The sequence below is a fragment of the Gymnoscopelus braueri genome, assembly GCF_963280865.1.
Source record: "Gymnoscopelus braueri genome assembly, chromosome: 1".
Classification (NCBI taxonomy): Eukaryota; Metazoa; Chordata; class Actinopteri; order Myctophiformes; family Myctophidae; genus Gymnoscopelus; species Gymnoscopelus braueri.
Window position 1 is genome coordinate 33,369,480 of NC_137603.1, and position 14,201 is coordinate 33,383,680.

The window sequence follows — 14,201 nt, forward strand, 5'->3', positions numbered from 1 at the left end:
TACATGAGTAAATTATTTTTGTTATTACAAAACATGTTTAAAAATGAGGGTGGTAGGTGTTTTCCATGATGTGTTGAGTGTTTGTAGAGAAAACATGTCAGTTGCCATCCTGCAGTGCAGAGATAACAGCCTTACCATGGTGACTGTAAGGATGATTAACAGACGTTTCTGTCTAGTGTATAGAGAGCCTTAAGGGCCCTATAATAGATTATATAATAAACATACAGTAAACATAATGAAAAACATATTATCATTGACTATGTTTACATTGTGAAGAAAGCTCTCACCATAGAATAGATTAATATTCTAAACTAACGGATGGTCGCTGAAACCGTACGTAGAGCTTAAGATTTCTGCCCGAGCCCGTCGGGACCCGACAGGTCGAGCCGGGCGTGGCAGAATTTGTCACATATTTGTCAGGGTTCGGGACGTGCTCGGGCTGAATAGCAGCGCAACCTAATAGCCTTTTATATTACGAGCCTAGGGCACTAGGACTCAGGAGCAACTGAAGTGCAGCTGCCGTCAGTTTGCAGCGAACAGCAAAGCAGACAGATAGATAAAGTTAACAGCCTTCGTCAACAGTCTTTCGGGAAGGAGGCTAAATCAAAATGTTTTCTACTGCCGTATTACCAGGTGTCTGTAACAACTACGATTTCAGATCAAAGCCTTTGTTCATGAACGAAAATTAATGAAACCTACTAGGAGTTACAAAGCGATGCCGCTTGTTTTGATCAAACAGATAGATTCCTTGGCGGCCAGCAACATTGTATATAGAAGCATTATGTTGAATGAATCCAACAGGAGTAAATGCAGTGCTGCAGGCAGCAACTGTTAACAGTCTGTCACTAATAAATCAGCGCACCTCCTCACATCAAAGGCATTGCACATTCCAAATTCATGTTAAATCCAATCGATAACTGCCGAGTGGGACAGTCACTTTGAAAAACAGAATGAGCGCAACTGCTAATTGTGAAAAGGTAGAATTGTTCTTCATGAATAGCCTTGCCAATAATATTTAATTAAGAGAAAAAGGCTGCTGCTGAGGTTCATAAAAATGTTGGGCTTCGGGCTGGGTCGGAACCAATTTGTCAATTATGTAACAGGCTTTGGGTTGGACTCTGGCTGACGTTCTGTCGGGCTGGGTTGGGCCGGGCTGAAATATTTAGGCCCGATTACTACTACTGCGCACAACAAAGTATAACCAAGCCTTTACAGATAATGACAGTCACGTAAGAAAGACACATTTTTAAGTGATATTTTCCACTTCACTAAATGGCTAGTCGGGTTTAAACCCATTTTATATGAAGGCTTCTGTCTTGATGAACATCTATTAATTTACAACCTTGCGTGTTTTCACATGAAATGGTGTGTGATTTCACAAATGAGATTGTTGAGAGCTAAATGAAAGTGGAGCGTGTTGCTGATAAATGTCCAACCCGCAGGGAACATCACAACTTCCTCAAACTCTGCCTGCGGCTGTTGTCCAATCACCTTGCTCTGGCTCTGGCTGGGGGCGTGGCCACCAGTATCCTTGGTCGACAGGCCAGGCCCCTGCGAAATCTGCTCTTCAGACTGATGGATTCCTCTGTGCCTGATGAGATTCAAGAGGTCCGACACATACACTCACACACACACACGCAACCACTGAAGTGGGTATATTATGGATGCTGGGGCATAAAGTAGCGACCGAGCAGCCAAACCATTATCACACATAATACACTTAGTTCCAGTCAAATAATTTGATTGAACCACAGGCGTTTCATTAATGCTTATACAGCTTCTTACTGTAATTACTCTGCTAGTTAACTTGTTAATGCTAGTCTGTTATTTAGACATTCAGTTGGGGCTGACGGTTAACACCGACCCCCTCCCCCAAATAAACGGTTTCTGAAACACATGGCAAGAAGTTATGTTGCAAAATGTTTTTCTCAGCAAGAGATGCCAAGTTGTCCTTATACTGCAAGACACATGCAGAATGAATCATCTCTTCATCTCTGCATCATTTCTTGTTGACCTTTTGCCACGAAACCTGGCGTGTGAATTGCGCTATGTCTATAGATGTGGATACCGTTGATCCTCGCACAACATGGTGTATCTTCAATATTTCAATAGTCTCTATTGTTTTGCATTGTTGGAGGTGAGGCGCTGTAGGTTTGGGGGCCCCTCCTCATGGGGTTGTGGGGGTTTACGTTATGGCCCTGGATATAAAAGCAGTATCGCACTTAAGATCATGCTGACATACTGCATTTCAGCAGCTGTGATTATCTTCAGGCACTCTGCCTGTGGCCTCATGCTTACGGCTGGATCACAGCCATGATGATATACAGTGTAACGACCTCCACACATACTGGAAACTAGACGGACAAACAACTTCCATATGATCTTTTTTCCTGAATGTTAACCACATGAACCCTAGGGTCCTTATACTGAGTGCGAACAATTGGCAAAAAACAACATTAAGAGATTTGGTGTAGAGGAAAAAAGGAGCAGACCTAGTACAGAGCCCTGGGGGACCCCAGTCAAGTATACTGTAGGGTTAAGTGGTTAAAAAACATATTCCCGGAATCTGATTAATTGGACAATTATCCTGGACGTTGTATGAAAACTCATTTTTCAAGTGGTTTTTATTTTCACATTACGGTAAATGTTTTTATATTAATGTCATATTATCATTCAAATCTTAGTGTTTTGCCAATCATTTGGGCGCCCACTTCACAATATCGTCACGGCCCACAGGTGGCTGTTGTTGAGATGTGATCTGGATGTGTTGTTCTTGTGGTGTGGTTGTCAGGCGGTGATTGAGACTCTGTCTGTGGGAGCCACCATGCTGCTTCCTCCTCTGAGAGAGCGGATGGAGCTGCTTCACTCCTTGCTGCCGCAAGGCCCTGACAGATGGGAGAGCCTCTCCAAAGGACAGGTATGCTGACGGGCAGGGCAATCCTGGAAAAAAGCTCTTAACCCATTCAATCCGGGAAAGCATCTTTGTCATTTTAGATTTGAGCTATAACCATTATTTTATATTTTGGCTATTCAAAAATGGCATCTACACAAGCTCATAGCGCCGCGCTATGAGCTTGTAGATCTGCTATTTTTGAAAAATCTTGAAGGTTTGTGCAAACCCTTGAATATATCTATATTTCTAAGCGAACATTTCGAACTCAAATCTTTGCTTCTGGAGGTCACTGGAACAAAATATTTTACAAATGTTCGCTTTAAAAATATATATATATTCAAAGATTTACACACATTTTCATGATTTTTCTAAAATAGCAGATCTACAAGCTCATAGCTTGTAGATCTTGTAGATCTGCTATTTTTGAATAGCCAAAGAAATCTAAAATGACAGAGATGTGTTCCCGGATTGGATGGGTTAACCACATGAACTATTCTAGGCATGTCATAATAGACGAAAGTAGACATTGTTTAACCGATCTACTTGTAGATTGGCTGTTTTTGCCATTTGACGTACAATGCAGAATATAAGGTTAAGTGGAAATGCTCTAAATAGTGTTTTCTTTTAAATACAGTTATTATATGTAGAATGTAAGGCTTAAATGTGGTCTGAAAGGCCTTAAAACAAGCATGGAATCTGTGATGAGCTGCCACTTGTGTTCAATCTCATTTTCCATTTATGTTTATTTCACCACATTGGTGAAATTGGTCTAATATTTCTCAGTATAAGGCCGGCGTAGTTAAATTTGGTGTTATTGTCAACATAGCCTATAAAAATCCCCAAACCATATGGGTGGTGCTAGTAGTCAACATGGAAATACTAGTTGGTAAAACTACTATTTATTATTGTAATTTGCAAAACGCGATTGGTCCTTTTGTGCAGTTGTCATTTCATGCCTGCAATCACTGTGTGTGTGTGTGTGTGTGTGTGTGTGTGTGTGCGCGCAGAGGATGCAGCTGGACATCATCCTGACTAGTCTCCAGGATCACACGCATGTGGCGTCCTTGCTGGGCTATAGTTCACCTGCCGATGGCCCTGACGTCCTCACCTCTGGCCTGGGTTTCACAGCACCCCTGGACCCGGCCTACGGCCCCCTGGCCAGCCACCCAGACACCCACCTGGCTGAAATCCTCATGAAGACCCTGCTCAGGAACCTGGGCTTCTACACTGTAAGAAGCCCAAACTTTTTAATTTCAAGGACTCCCAGTTTGATATGCATTAGGCCACAGACCTCCATAACTCTGAGAGCGTAAAAATTAATTTGTTTCAAAATAGATAATTGTGCATATGTACTAGCACTGACCTCGATTATTCGACTAGCACTGACCTCGATTATTCGAATAGTCGACTAATCAGTCGAGGGGAGTCGACTGCCAATCTCTTAGTCGAACTAGAAAAAAACGAATAGTTTGCCAGAAATAGGCTATACATCATGATTTATTGGGAGAAACCAAGCAAGTATATGTTAAATCAGACATTAAGCACCCCTACAGCCCAAATGGAATGTTCCTCTATTGCATAACATATTTTTTGCATGATTCGACTGAGAGATTGGCAGTCGAATCAGACTGAATCGACTGCCAATCTCAGTCGAATCATGCATTTTGCATTAGTCGACCATAGGCAATATTTGGCCAAACATATCACTATAGAAATCCTTAGTCGGGGACAGGCCTAATATGTACACATTGGCACTACTCTTGAATAGTCATAATCTGAATCCTTGAGACTAGAAAGACTGGAACATCAGTTGATATCGGCCTTCCTGTTATAATCATTATTCCCGCAGTTGGTCCGTGTTCAAATCCAACCCGAGGTTCTTGGCTGCATGTCATCCCCCCTCTCTCTCTTCTGCCTTTCTTGTCTCTCTTTCACCGTCAAGAAGAAGCAAAAAATCTACAAACCTGTAAAAATATATATTTTAACTCTTTGACTGCCAGAGTATTTTCATAAAGTACTCCCCCAGTGCCAGCAATTTTCGTGTTTTTTATTTTTATATTTTGTAATTATTCATGAAAATAGATTATCAGTGTTTTTTTTAAAGACAGAGCACAAATCCGCCACTAGAGAGCAGCACATGACAGCTTGATCAGCTGTCATGACAGCTCGCACCCCACACACACAGTTAAACAGTGAAATTCATGAAAACGGATGTGACGTGGTCTCAGATTGTCCAATCGGCCAAAATTACGATGTGATACACGACGGCGATGACTGATCGTCACCCAGACCATAGATTATAGAAGAGAACCTGTCCGTTCGTTTGTTATACCGTGTGAAAAACCGTTTGTTTACCTATTCTGGACGAAAATGACCGGGGGAAAATAATCAACAACCGGAAACGGAACCCATGTCATGAAACCGGATGCAGATGTGGGTGAAGTAAGTGGAACTCGAAAATAAGATTGAATATTAACACATTGGGTGCCAGCATTTTTTCATAACAACTTACGTTGGGTGCCAGCATTCTCCCCATTGACTGCGCTTTGCTGTTTAAAGCTCTAGACTCCACGAGGAGCAAATCCATGTTAAAAAAAACATCCATTCATGTTGCGCGATGACCCTGGCTACAACCTGGAACGATAACATTTCACTCGCGAGTTACAATGGGGGGGGATCGCGCATCGCGCATGACCGGTTTTCCCCACCGGAAACAGATTCGGAGATATAGGTGTTTTAAAGAAGGAAATAGACAGGAAGTGGATGGCAGCCATGTTTTTGTTTTTCCGGTGATCTATCTGGCCTATCCTTCTCAAGATCACAATGGGTACTCCCAGAGCTGCTCTAGCCCCGCCCGTGTGGAGAAAAACGAAAAAAACAAAAAGACATATTTCACGGTCTGGACCGTGTTCGGCACCGGACCGCTACTCTGCGCAAACACGGTTCAGACCGTGTTTGGCACCCGATGTGTTAAGCAGCATAGCGCAATCAGAGATTAAACAATGAACGCGCGTCCAACGCGTCTAACGCGTCGACGGCGTGGGTGGATTAAGTAGCAATTGACGCGTTTTCGAGTCAATGGCGTTTATAGAGTTAATAATAATAATAATATAATATGCACCAGCACTGTCTGCTGGTGCATATTTCAATGCATGTCTAATTGTGTGTGTGTGTGTGTGTGTGTGTGTGTGTGTGTGTGTGTGTGTGTGTGTGTGTGTGTGTGTGTGTGTGTGTGTGTGTGTGTGTGTGTGTGTGTGTGTGTGTGTGTGTGTGTGTGTGTGTTTATTTGTCCAGGATCAAGCATTTGGCGAGCTGGAGAAGAACAGTGACAAACTGCAACAGGGAACGTCGTCTTCTGACAGCAGCCAGCCAGCCCACCTCCACCAACTACTGTGTTCCCTGCAGAAACAGCTACTGGCTTACTGTCATATTAACTCAGTCACCGAGGTAAACACTGACCTACTGTGCTGCCATATTAACTCTGTCACCGAGGTAAACACTGACATACTGTACTGCCATATTAACTCTGTCACCGATGTACTGTACGTCCACATTTAGCCTGACAACACTGTCTTAGAACACTTATTACTGTCCCTATTCGTTTTTTTTGGTGTTTTTGTATTTTGTAATTTGTATTTTGCAGCCATCAGGAAGCGAATAAAATACACAGTGGAAACAAGCTTGTTCAATTAGTGAAACATCTGTTATATATTCAGATTATAAGTCATTGTGTAGAGATTCTTCTTGAGAGTCTTCTTGCATAATTCGTTGCTGTCGGGCAGAAACCAGCTAACTAACTCCATTTTGACGCTTTTGCATTTTTTTTCCATAAATCATTGCTATTGAGCTCCCTTTACGTCTGTGTGTTGGTTAAAAACATTGAACCAATTAAAAGTATTAAAAAGTGCTTCTGACAAAACCAGCTAATTCCATTGCATCCTCAAAATTTCTGCTAAACAGCTAACTCCACCAAAGGGGGGTGGAGTTAGCTGGTTTTGCTGACTCCAGGCTCCACACCCTTTTGACCACCAACCTCATTGTGAGCTTGGAGGTCCATTCAGCTGTTCTTATCAATGATGAACAAAACCTCCTAACTCTACTTTTTGTTTTGTTTTTTTCATTTCCTGAAAAATGAACATTTTGGAGTTAGCTGGTTTCTGCCCGACAGCAGAGATGTATAATAGTTTTGGAAGTTCCATCAGCCGTGTGTTAAGCTACATTAAACAAGTAGACTCGAGCACATTTCCTATAGCATACAGTTTACCAGAGATGAGCAATGCATGGGGAGTGTTTGCATAGCAGTCAGTTCACCACCAGTCAAAACAATAACACACATGCCATTGTGCTCCGTTCTGTTTCCCAGAACTCAAGCAGCGTGGCTCTGCTTCATAAACACCTGCAGCTGCTGCTGCCCCATGCCACCGATATCTTCTCCAGATCCGCCACGCTCATCAAAGAGAGCTCCTGGAACGGCAGTATCCGAGAAAAACTACAAGGTGAGCAGCAGTCCTACAATCCTGGTTGGAATCTTCAACTTTCACTCTCTTGGCATTGTTGAACACAGCCTCAATCTAGTGTCCTACCTGACTGTGTCTACACCTGCTTGTCTAGCTGTCCTTATCGCTAACTCAGTATACAGTTTTATATCTCAATCTTGATTTACTAGTCCATACCCGGCGACGCGTGCGCCCCAACTATGTGCAGACTTGCCAAAAAAAATAAATGTTGAGGAGTCAGAACTCTGGTTAAACTATCAGCAGTGCTGATAAAATATGAGTGAAGATCCTGTTACTAGCCTCAAATGTTTTCAGCTACATACTTTAGTGTACTGTTGGATACAGCAGATGAAGTATCTATGTAAGTACACACAATACAGTTTATAGCACTGCCCCCTGGTGTCTAGCATAATGAATCTTATTAGTGCAGTTATTGTTTTACAAAAATAAATCATGATTGGATTTTGACATAAAAATAGAAAAAAAAATGTCAATGTATTTGGCATATAACAATACATAGGTTTATTTCATTTTTATTCTTTTGTCATATCCATGTGTCAGATTATCAACTAATAATGTGCCTCTGGTGTATAGATGAGATCTACTGTATACTCTATACTCTGTGTCAGATTATAAACTAATAATGTGTGTCTGGTGTGTAGATGGGATCTGTGTGTCAGATTATAAATTAATAATGTGTGTCTGTTCTCTAGATAGGATCTATGTTTCAGATTATCGACAAATAATGTCTGTGTTTTCTAGATGTGATCTGTGTCAAATTATAAACAAATAATGTCTGTGTTCTCTAGATGTGATCTATGTTTCAGATTATAGACGAATAATGTCTGTGTTTTCTAGATGTGATCTATGTGTCAGATTATAAACAAATAATGTCTATGTTCTTTAGATGTGATCTATGTGTCAGATTATAAATGAATAATGTCTGTGTTCTCTAGATGTGATCTATGTGTCAGATTATCAACTAATAATATTTCTGTGTTCTCTAGATGTGATCTATGTGTCGGCAGCAGGCAGCATGCTGTGTCAGATCATCAACTCGTTGCTGTTGCTGCCGGTGTGGGTGGCCAGGCCTCTGCTGAGCTTCCTGTTGGATCTGCTGCCTCCTCTGGACCGACTGAACAGACTGCTGCCTGCTGCCTCCCCTCTGGAGGACCAGGAGCTGCAGTGGCCTCTACATGGTGATTGACATTATTTTTGTCTCCGCCATGCCGAAACTGTGGCCGAGACTATGTTTTACCCCCTGTCCATCCGTCCGTCTGAACAGCTAATATCCGACACCGTTGGGCCAATCAACGTGAAACTGTGCACACACACTCCCTGGATGCTAGAGCAGAACCTCTGCCCCAAATTTTTCACATCGGCTTGTTATAGCGCCACCAGGAGGCCGATTTTTGGAAAACATAATTTTATTATATTGCTCCAGATTTTGTCCAAACATCACGCAAATTGGTATAGAGCATCGCAGTTCCCGCCCACTTCCTGGTTTTTCCTGGTGCCGGAAGGAAAAACTCAATGCATTTTTCCCATTGACATTTCCAAAAATATTTATATCAATTAATTTAAGAAAAAATACCACCCTACATTTTTCAAATGAGCCTCATGGTGGCGCTATAAGGCCGATTTTTGCAATGACTGAATTCCGTACATTGCTGACCCACAATACCCTACCTGACCTGGCGAAGACCTGTGCTCCGAGGAGCACTTTTTCCAGTTTTATGTGTAATTTAAACGGTGCATAGTTTAATGTCAGTACATTTTAATGCTTAGAGTAAAACATTTGTATTTACATTATACGTGTATTACATTTTAAAATATTGATGCCTCTTTTCTTTTCTATGCCTCCGCCGTCAGTCTGTCCCAACCTTGTGAACGCTATATCTCAGGAACGCTTTGAGGGAATTTTATGACATTTGGCACAAACGTTCACCTGGACTCAAGGATGACCTAAAGGTCAAGGTCACTGTGTCCTCATGTCTGTCCTATTCTTGTGAATGCAACATCTCAGTAATGCTTTGAGAGTATATCTTGACATTTGTGCCAAATGCCCACTTGGACTCGAGGATGAACTGATTAGAAGTAGGTGTTCAACGGTCAAGGTCACTGTGACCTCACAAAACATGTTTAGGCCAATGCTCTCAGCGTCATAAAATGTCTTCATTTGCTATAGATGCTATATGAATCTGGACAGATAAAGATGTAAATGACAGCGGGTTGGCAGAGGCATACAACCGCAATGTGGTATTTCATTTGCTGGACCCTAATCTGGTATGATGTCAGTGCTTCTTGTTGTACCTCAAGCAGCCTCTGTCTCTCCCACAGGAACCCCAGACTTTGTTGAGTCCTTATCAGGGGTGTCGTTGGCTCAGCCCGCCCTGTCCTGGGTGTGGCTGGTGGACCTGGAGAGGACTGCCGCCCTGCTGGTGGGTCGTTGTCTGGGGGGCATGCTGCAGGGAGCCCCCTCCTCCCAGGAGGAACAGGACACGGCCTACTGGCTCAAAACCCCCCTGTTTAGCAACGGCCTGGAGATGGAGATCCCACAGCTAGGTAGGTGGAGGATGATGATGGCTTGCATTTATGGCCTGTCACGATTATGACGTTTTGCTTGATGATTAAATTGTTGTGCAAATAATGGTGATTAATTATATAATTGTGTTTTTGGCTTTGATCATTGGAACATATAAATTAAAATTACATTTCTGTTTGCCTTTTAGGCTTTGTGAACAGAATGGCATAGGACAGATATGACAAAAAAAAGGCACTTAGAATATATTTTTTTATTAGTGGAAATAGCTGATGTACAAGCTCACAATGCGTCGCATTGCAACATTTTGTGAGTTGTAGAGCTGCTATTTTTGGCATTTTTGAAAATGCTATGGAAGTGATTCTCATGATTATCATGAATAATTGCGATTATGTAATTGTGACAGGCCTAATTGCAGCTACACAATAATTTCCGACTAGTCGGTGTGATGAATGTTTTATCTGCTGGTGTCTTTCAGACACTTGCATCAGCTCGTTCCTGGAGGCAGCGCTGTCAGGAAACGAGGAGCAGAAACCGTTGGATTGCACCCTGCATCCTGACGTGAGCGTCCTGGTGGAACTGGCCCTCGGAACCACCAAGGAGCCCAGCAACAGTCTCTGGATCAATATGCAGGACTATGCCGTCAGCAAAGGTCTGTCTGGAGACCTTGTCTTAATAAACCCTCCTTTTATACAGTAATCTTCAAGCTATCAACTCGCAATTATATACTGAAAGAGATAAACTGCTGCCTAAATTAATGTGCCGTCCTGTTGTGAATTTTGTTCTAGACTGGGACAACGCATCTCTCAGTAATGAGTCCCTGTTGGACACCGTGTCCAGATTTGTCCTTGCAGCTTTACTGAAGCACACAGGTCTGCTGGTCCAAGCCTGTGGAGAGGGAAGGTACTGGAAACCATCATCAGTTACAGACCCATAAGGGTCCATTTGGACCCCTGGTGGTTCCCAGACCCTATGTTCAGAACCAGTGGCATACAGTAGTACATATTTCAAATGTTTATATGTGGACTGCATTGCAGGGGTTTTACCGGCAAATGGTTTGGTGACTAAGTGCTGGACCCGAGTTAATGGTTATGATTACGATTGTAGTTACAGTAAATGACCACCTTAAAAAAAATTAAAAAAATCTTAAGCCTTCATTATAATGGTCATTTTGAGCAGTACTCCTAACATTTTGGTATTTCAGATATCAGCCATGCAAGTCCCTGGCAGAGGTCTATAGAAGTGTATATAAGGTGCGCAATCGCCTACTGGCCTGCAAGAACATGGACTTCATCCAGACTCGTTCCTCTTCACGGGAGAGGAGGGTGAGTAAACAAACTTCACACTGACCTTATGCTGACCTTCAGCATTCTAGCTTGGCTTTTCTTTTTTATACACAATTTTCAGAGGCTCAATCTAATGTCTGCATTGTCAACACGACGCAAGTGTCGATTTTTAAAGGTGTATTCTATTTTTGTGTTTTATTAATGCGTGCGTATCATTCGCGGTTTCTGCTCAGATCTCGGACAATCAGGACTCTCTGGAGATGGACCCCCAGGAGCACTCGTTCACACGTACGATCGACGAGGAGGCGGAGCTGGAGGAGAGGGCCGACCGCGAGAGAGAGGAGGGCAACCCGGAGCAGGATGATGAAGAGGATGACAGGGACCATGAAGTCATGACTGCTGGGAGTAAGTGGTGCACATGCTCGGATGGGTGTTCGTGGACTTGGGCTGGACGATATGCATAAAATCAAATATCACTATTTTTGACCAAGTACCTCAATATCGCTATTGTGACGATAAAATCATGTTGTGACGATAACGTATATCGTACAATGAAGTATCGTTTCATGCTTTCAGATTGAGCGCACAGTGTGTGTGTGTGTGTGTGTGTGTGTGTGTGTGTGTGAGTGTGTGTGACATTCCCTTCAGTTTGTAACCTCATGTTCAACCGAAGAAGTTCCTTCCTTCTCGGCTCGTGAGGCTACAAGCTGGTGAGCTTGTAGATCAGCTCTTTGTGAAAACTTTTGAAAATATTGGCCTGTAATGACATTGTCGAAAGTATTTACAATTCGGGACACGACACATCGGCTGTATAACTGCAGATACCAATGTTGTCAAAAAAAGTCAAATAATAGCTGATTTTAATCTGAAGGAACGGAACAGGTCAATACATGGACTTCTGATAAGAGTCGGTGCGTTAATGCAAAGATGTCGACAGAAAACCACAGTAAGTGTTCCTGACATGCCGCTCGAGTGCGACTCATCACAACCCAAATAGCGAGCGTGGTTTACGGTGTGGTGTTAATGGATGCAGCAGCTTGCCCTCTAACCCAACGCCATTGTCTTGTTTGTGTGTGTGTCTTTTGTGTTCCTTTGTGCTGCGTGTGTGTGCATGTGTATGTGCCGTGTTGCACAACACAGAAATTTTCCAATGTTTCCTCTCAGCACGGGAGGCAGCTCGCAGCCGAGAGCGCGAGCGGACCAGCAGCAGCCTGGGAAGCCACGGTACCACGTCCCGCATCACAGGAGGAGGAGGCGGTGGAGGTGAGGAAGAGCCTGTGCAGTCTCAGCAGGAGAGACGAGGCAGCATGGGTCTTCCGGAGGGCCAGGACCTGTACACAGCAGCCTGTAACTCTGTCATTCACCGCTGTGCCCTGCTGGTCCTGGGGGTGAGCCCTGTGCTGGATGAGCTGGCCAAGCAGAACCAGGAGGAGGGCCTGGCCCAGTCCGTCAGCGGGGGGACGCAGGAGGGTCTGGGTTACATGACCAGGTCAGAAGTTAACACCACACTCAACCAGAGCCAGATTGTTGGGTCCGATCCCGATTTAGGAGAGTCCCAGACCACCGATTAATGATGTTTTGTCAAAAACCGCAACATTTTCGAATAAATAATTTGATTTGATTAACGAGCAATAAGTACGGTAAACAAATTGCACATAAACTGACCTTTAATTTTAACCATTTACGCTGTGTCATGCATTGCGACACGTTTTGAGCTTGTAGATCCGCAATTTTTTTAACATTTTTTGAAAACCTTTGAATTGAATATTTTCTCCGATAATGACATGCCCAAAATAGGGACACCAGGTAGAAAGTGGTTAAAAATCGGGACACATCGGCTGCATAATTGCCGATAACGATGTCGCCAAAAAAGTCAAATAATGACTAATGAATTTCAGTATCTAGCTTTTTTATTAGTTATTGTTTTATTGTCTTCTTGTCTATGTTTGTTTCATTGTTTGCTGGTGCTGTGTTTTATATTATTCACTCCTCGTCACTGTAAGTGAGGATAACCTTAGTGCCTTTCGAGCATAAATAAAGGCTTTTAATTAAATGAAAATATCTGCCCAAAGTAGAACAAAATTGTGGATTTCATTACCCTTTAAAAGTGTTTTGAAATTAAACCCTGCACATATTGATTGATTTGTTGACTGGTGATTATTTTCAGAAAAGTGTGCTCCACAAGCATAGTTCAATACACAGTACAAGCTGATTACAGCTTTGTACCCACAGCTTGTGACGATAACATCAGCCTCTCATTTACCTGAGTCTCGTTAGCGTATAAATGTGTGTACTAGAAAACTCTTTAATGGCCCCCAGCTAGACATACATCAGTTATCTCCCGTGTTTATCAGAAGGAGTTTGCTGATGCCACAGTTCTTAGGCTCACCCAAGAACGTTTGACCCAGTTTATACGTGTTTCAACAGGTTTATCTGAGCCCTGACCTAATTCTATATGCATCACTCTTCTGCGTTCCTATATAGAATGACCCAGTTTCACACGATCTCACACACAGAACTGTAGGTCACGTACATCATGTACAGTGATGGGTCTCATACCACCGTTTTAGGTCAAGAAAATACTGTTTTAAAAGCGTATAGAACCAATGACACACAAGTCAACACACTTAAATAGAAAAAAACATTCTGGCTTCATCTGAAGAGTTTTCTATTTTTAGTTGTTGTCAAAGCAGGTCAATCACATTTTGGCCGTCGACATTGTTGACTTTATCCACTTTCAGCTCGATGACCCTATTTTGGGCATAGGTGAATTTGTCTCAAAAGATATAAAAAAAAAAGATTTTACACAATCAGACTCATGTCCTAATCATGTAATCATGTCCTACTATAAAAGATCTATAAGCTAGCTTATAAATCTGATTTTTCTGAATTTTCACTGGAGCTTAAGTGGTTTAGACTCTTTATTAGAGTAGATTATTGTGACACCTGATGACACCTGCTTTTGTGTTGTATTGCACATCTTT

General features: G+C 42.5%; 1 protein-coding gene across 17 annotated transcripts in view; it reads left to right on the forward strand.

The window, feature by feature from the left end:
• The window catches only part of herc1 (HECT and RLD domain containing E3 ubiquitin protein ligase family member 1), a 108,517-nt gene that overhangs the window by 19,446 nt on the left and 74,870 nt on the right, over window positions 1-14,201 (forward strand). For 16 of the 17 annotated variants that reach the window (XM_080437128.1, XM_080437138.1, XM_080437129.1 and 13 more), the window contains exons 12-23: window positions 1,443-1,608; window positions 2,792-2,917; window positions 3,901-4,122; window positions 6,188-6,340; window positions 7,257-7,389; window positions 8,397-8,588; window positions 9,730-9,954; window positions 10,410-10,583; window positions 10,720-10,834; window positions 11,136-11,256; window positions 11,451-11,622; window positions 12,358-12,706. In XM_080437128.1, the coding sequence (XP_080293254.1) occupies window positions 1,443-1,608; window positions 2,792-2,917; window positions 3,901-4,122; window positions 6,188-6,340; window positions 7,257-7,389; window positions 8,397-8,588; window positions 9,730-9,954; window positions 10,410-10,583; window positions 10,720-10,834; window positions 11,136-11,256; window positions 11,451-11,622; window positions 12,358-12,706 (2,148 nt within the window). The remainder of the gene's footprint in view (window positions 1-1,442; window positions 1,609-2,791; window positions 2,918-3,900; window positions 4,123-6,187; window positions 6,341-7,256; window positions 7,390-8,396; window positions 8,589-9,729; window positions 9,955-10,409; window positions 10,584-10,719; window positions 10,835-11,135; window positions 11,257-11,450; window positions 11,623-12,357; window positions 12,707-14,201) is intronic. The other variant, XM_080437143.1, reaches the window with a different exon arrangement.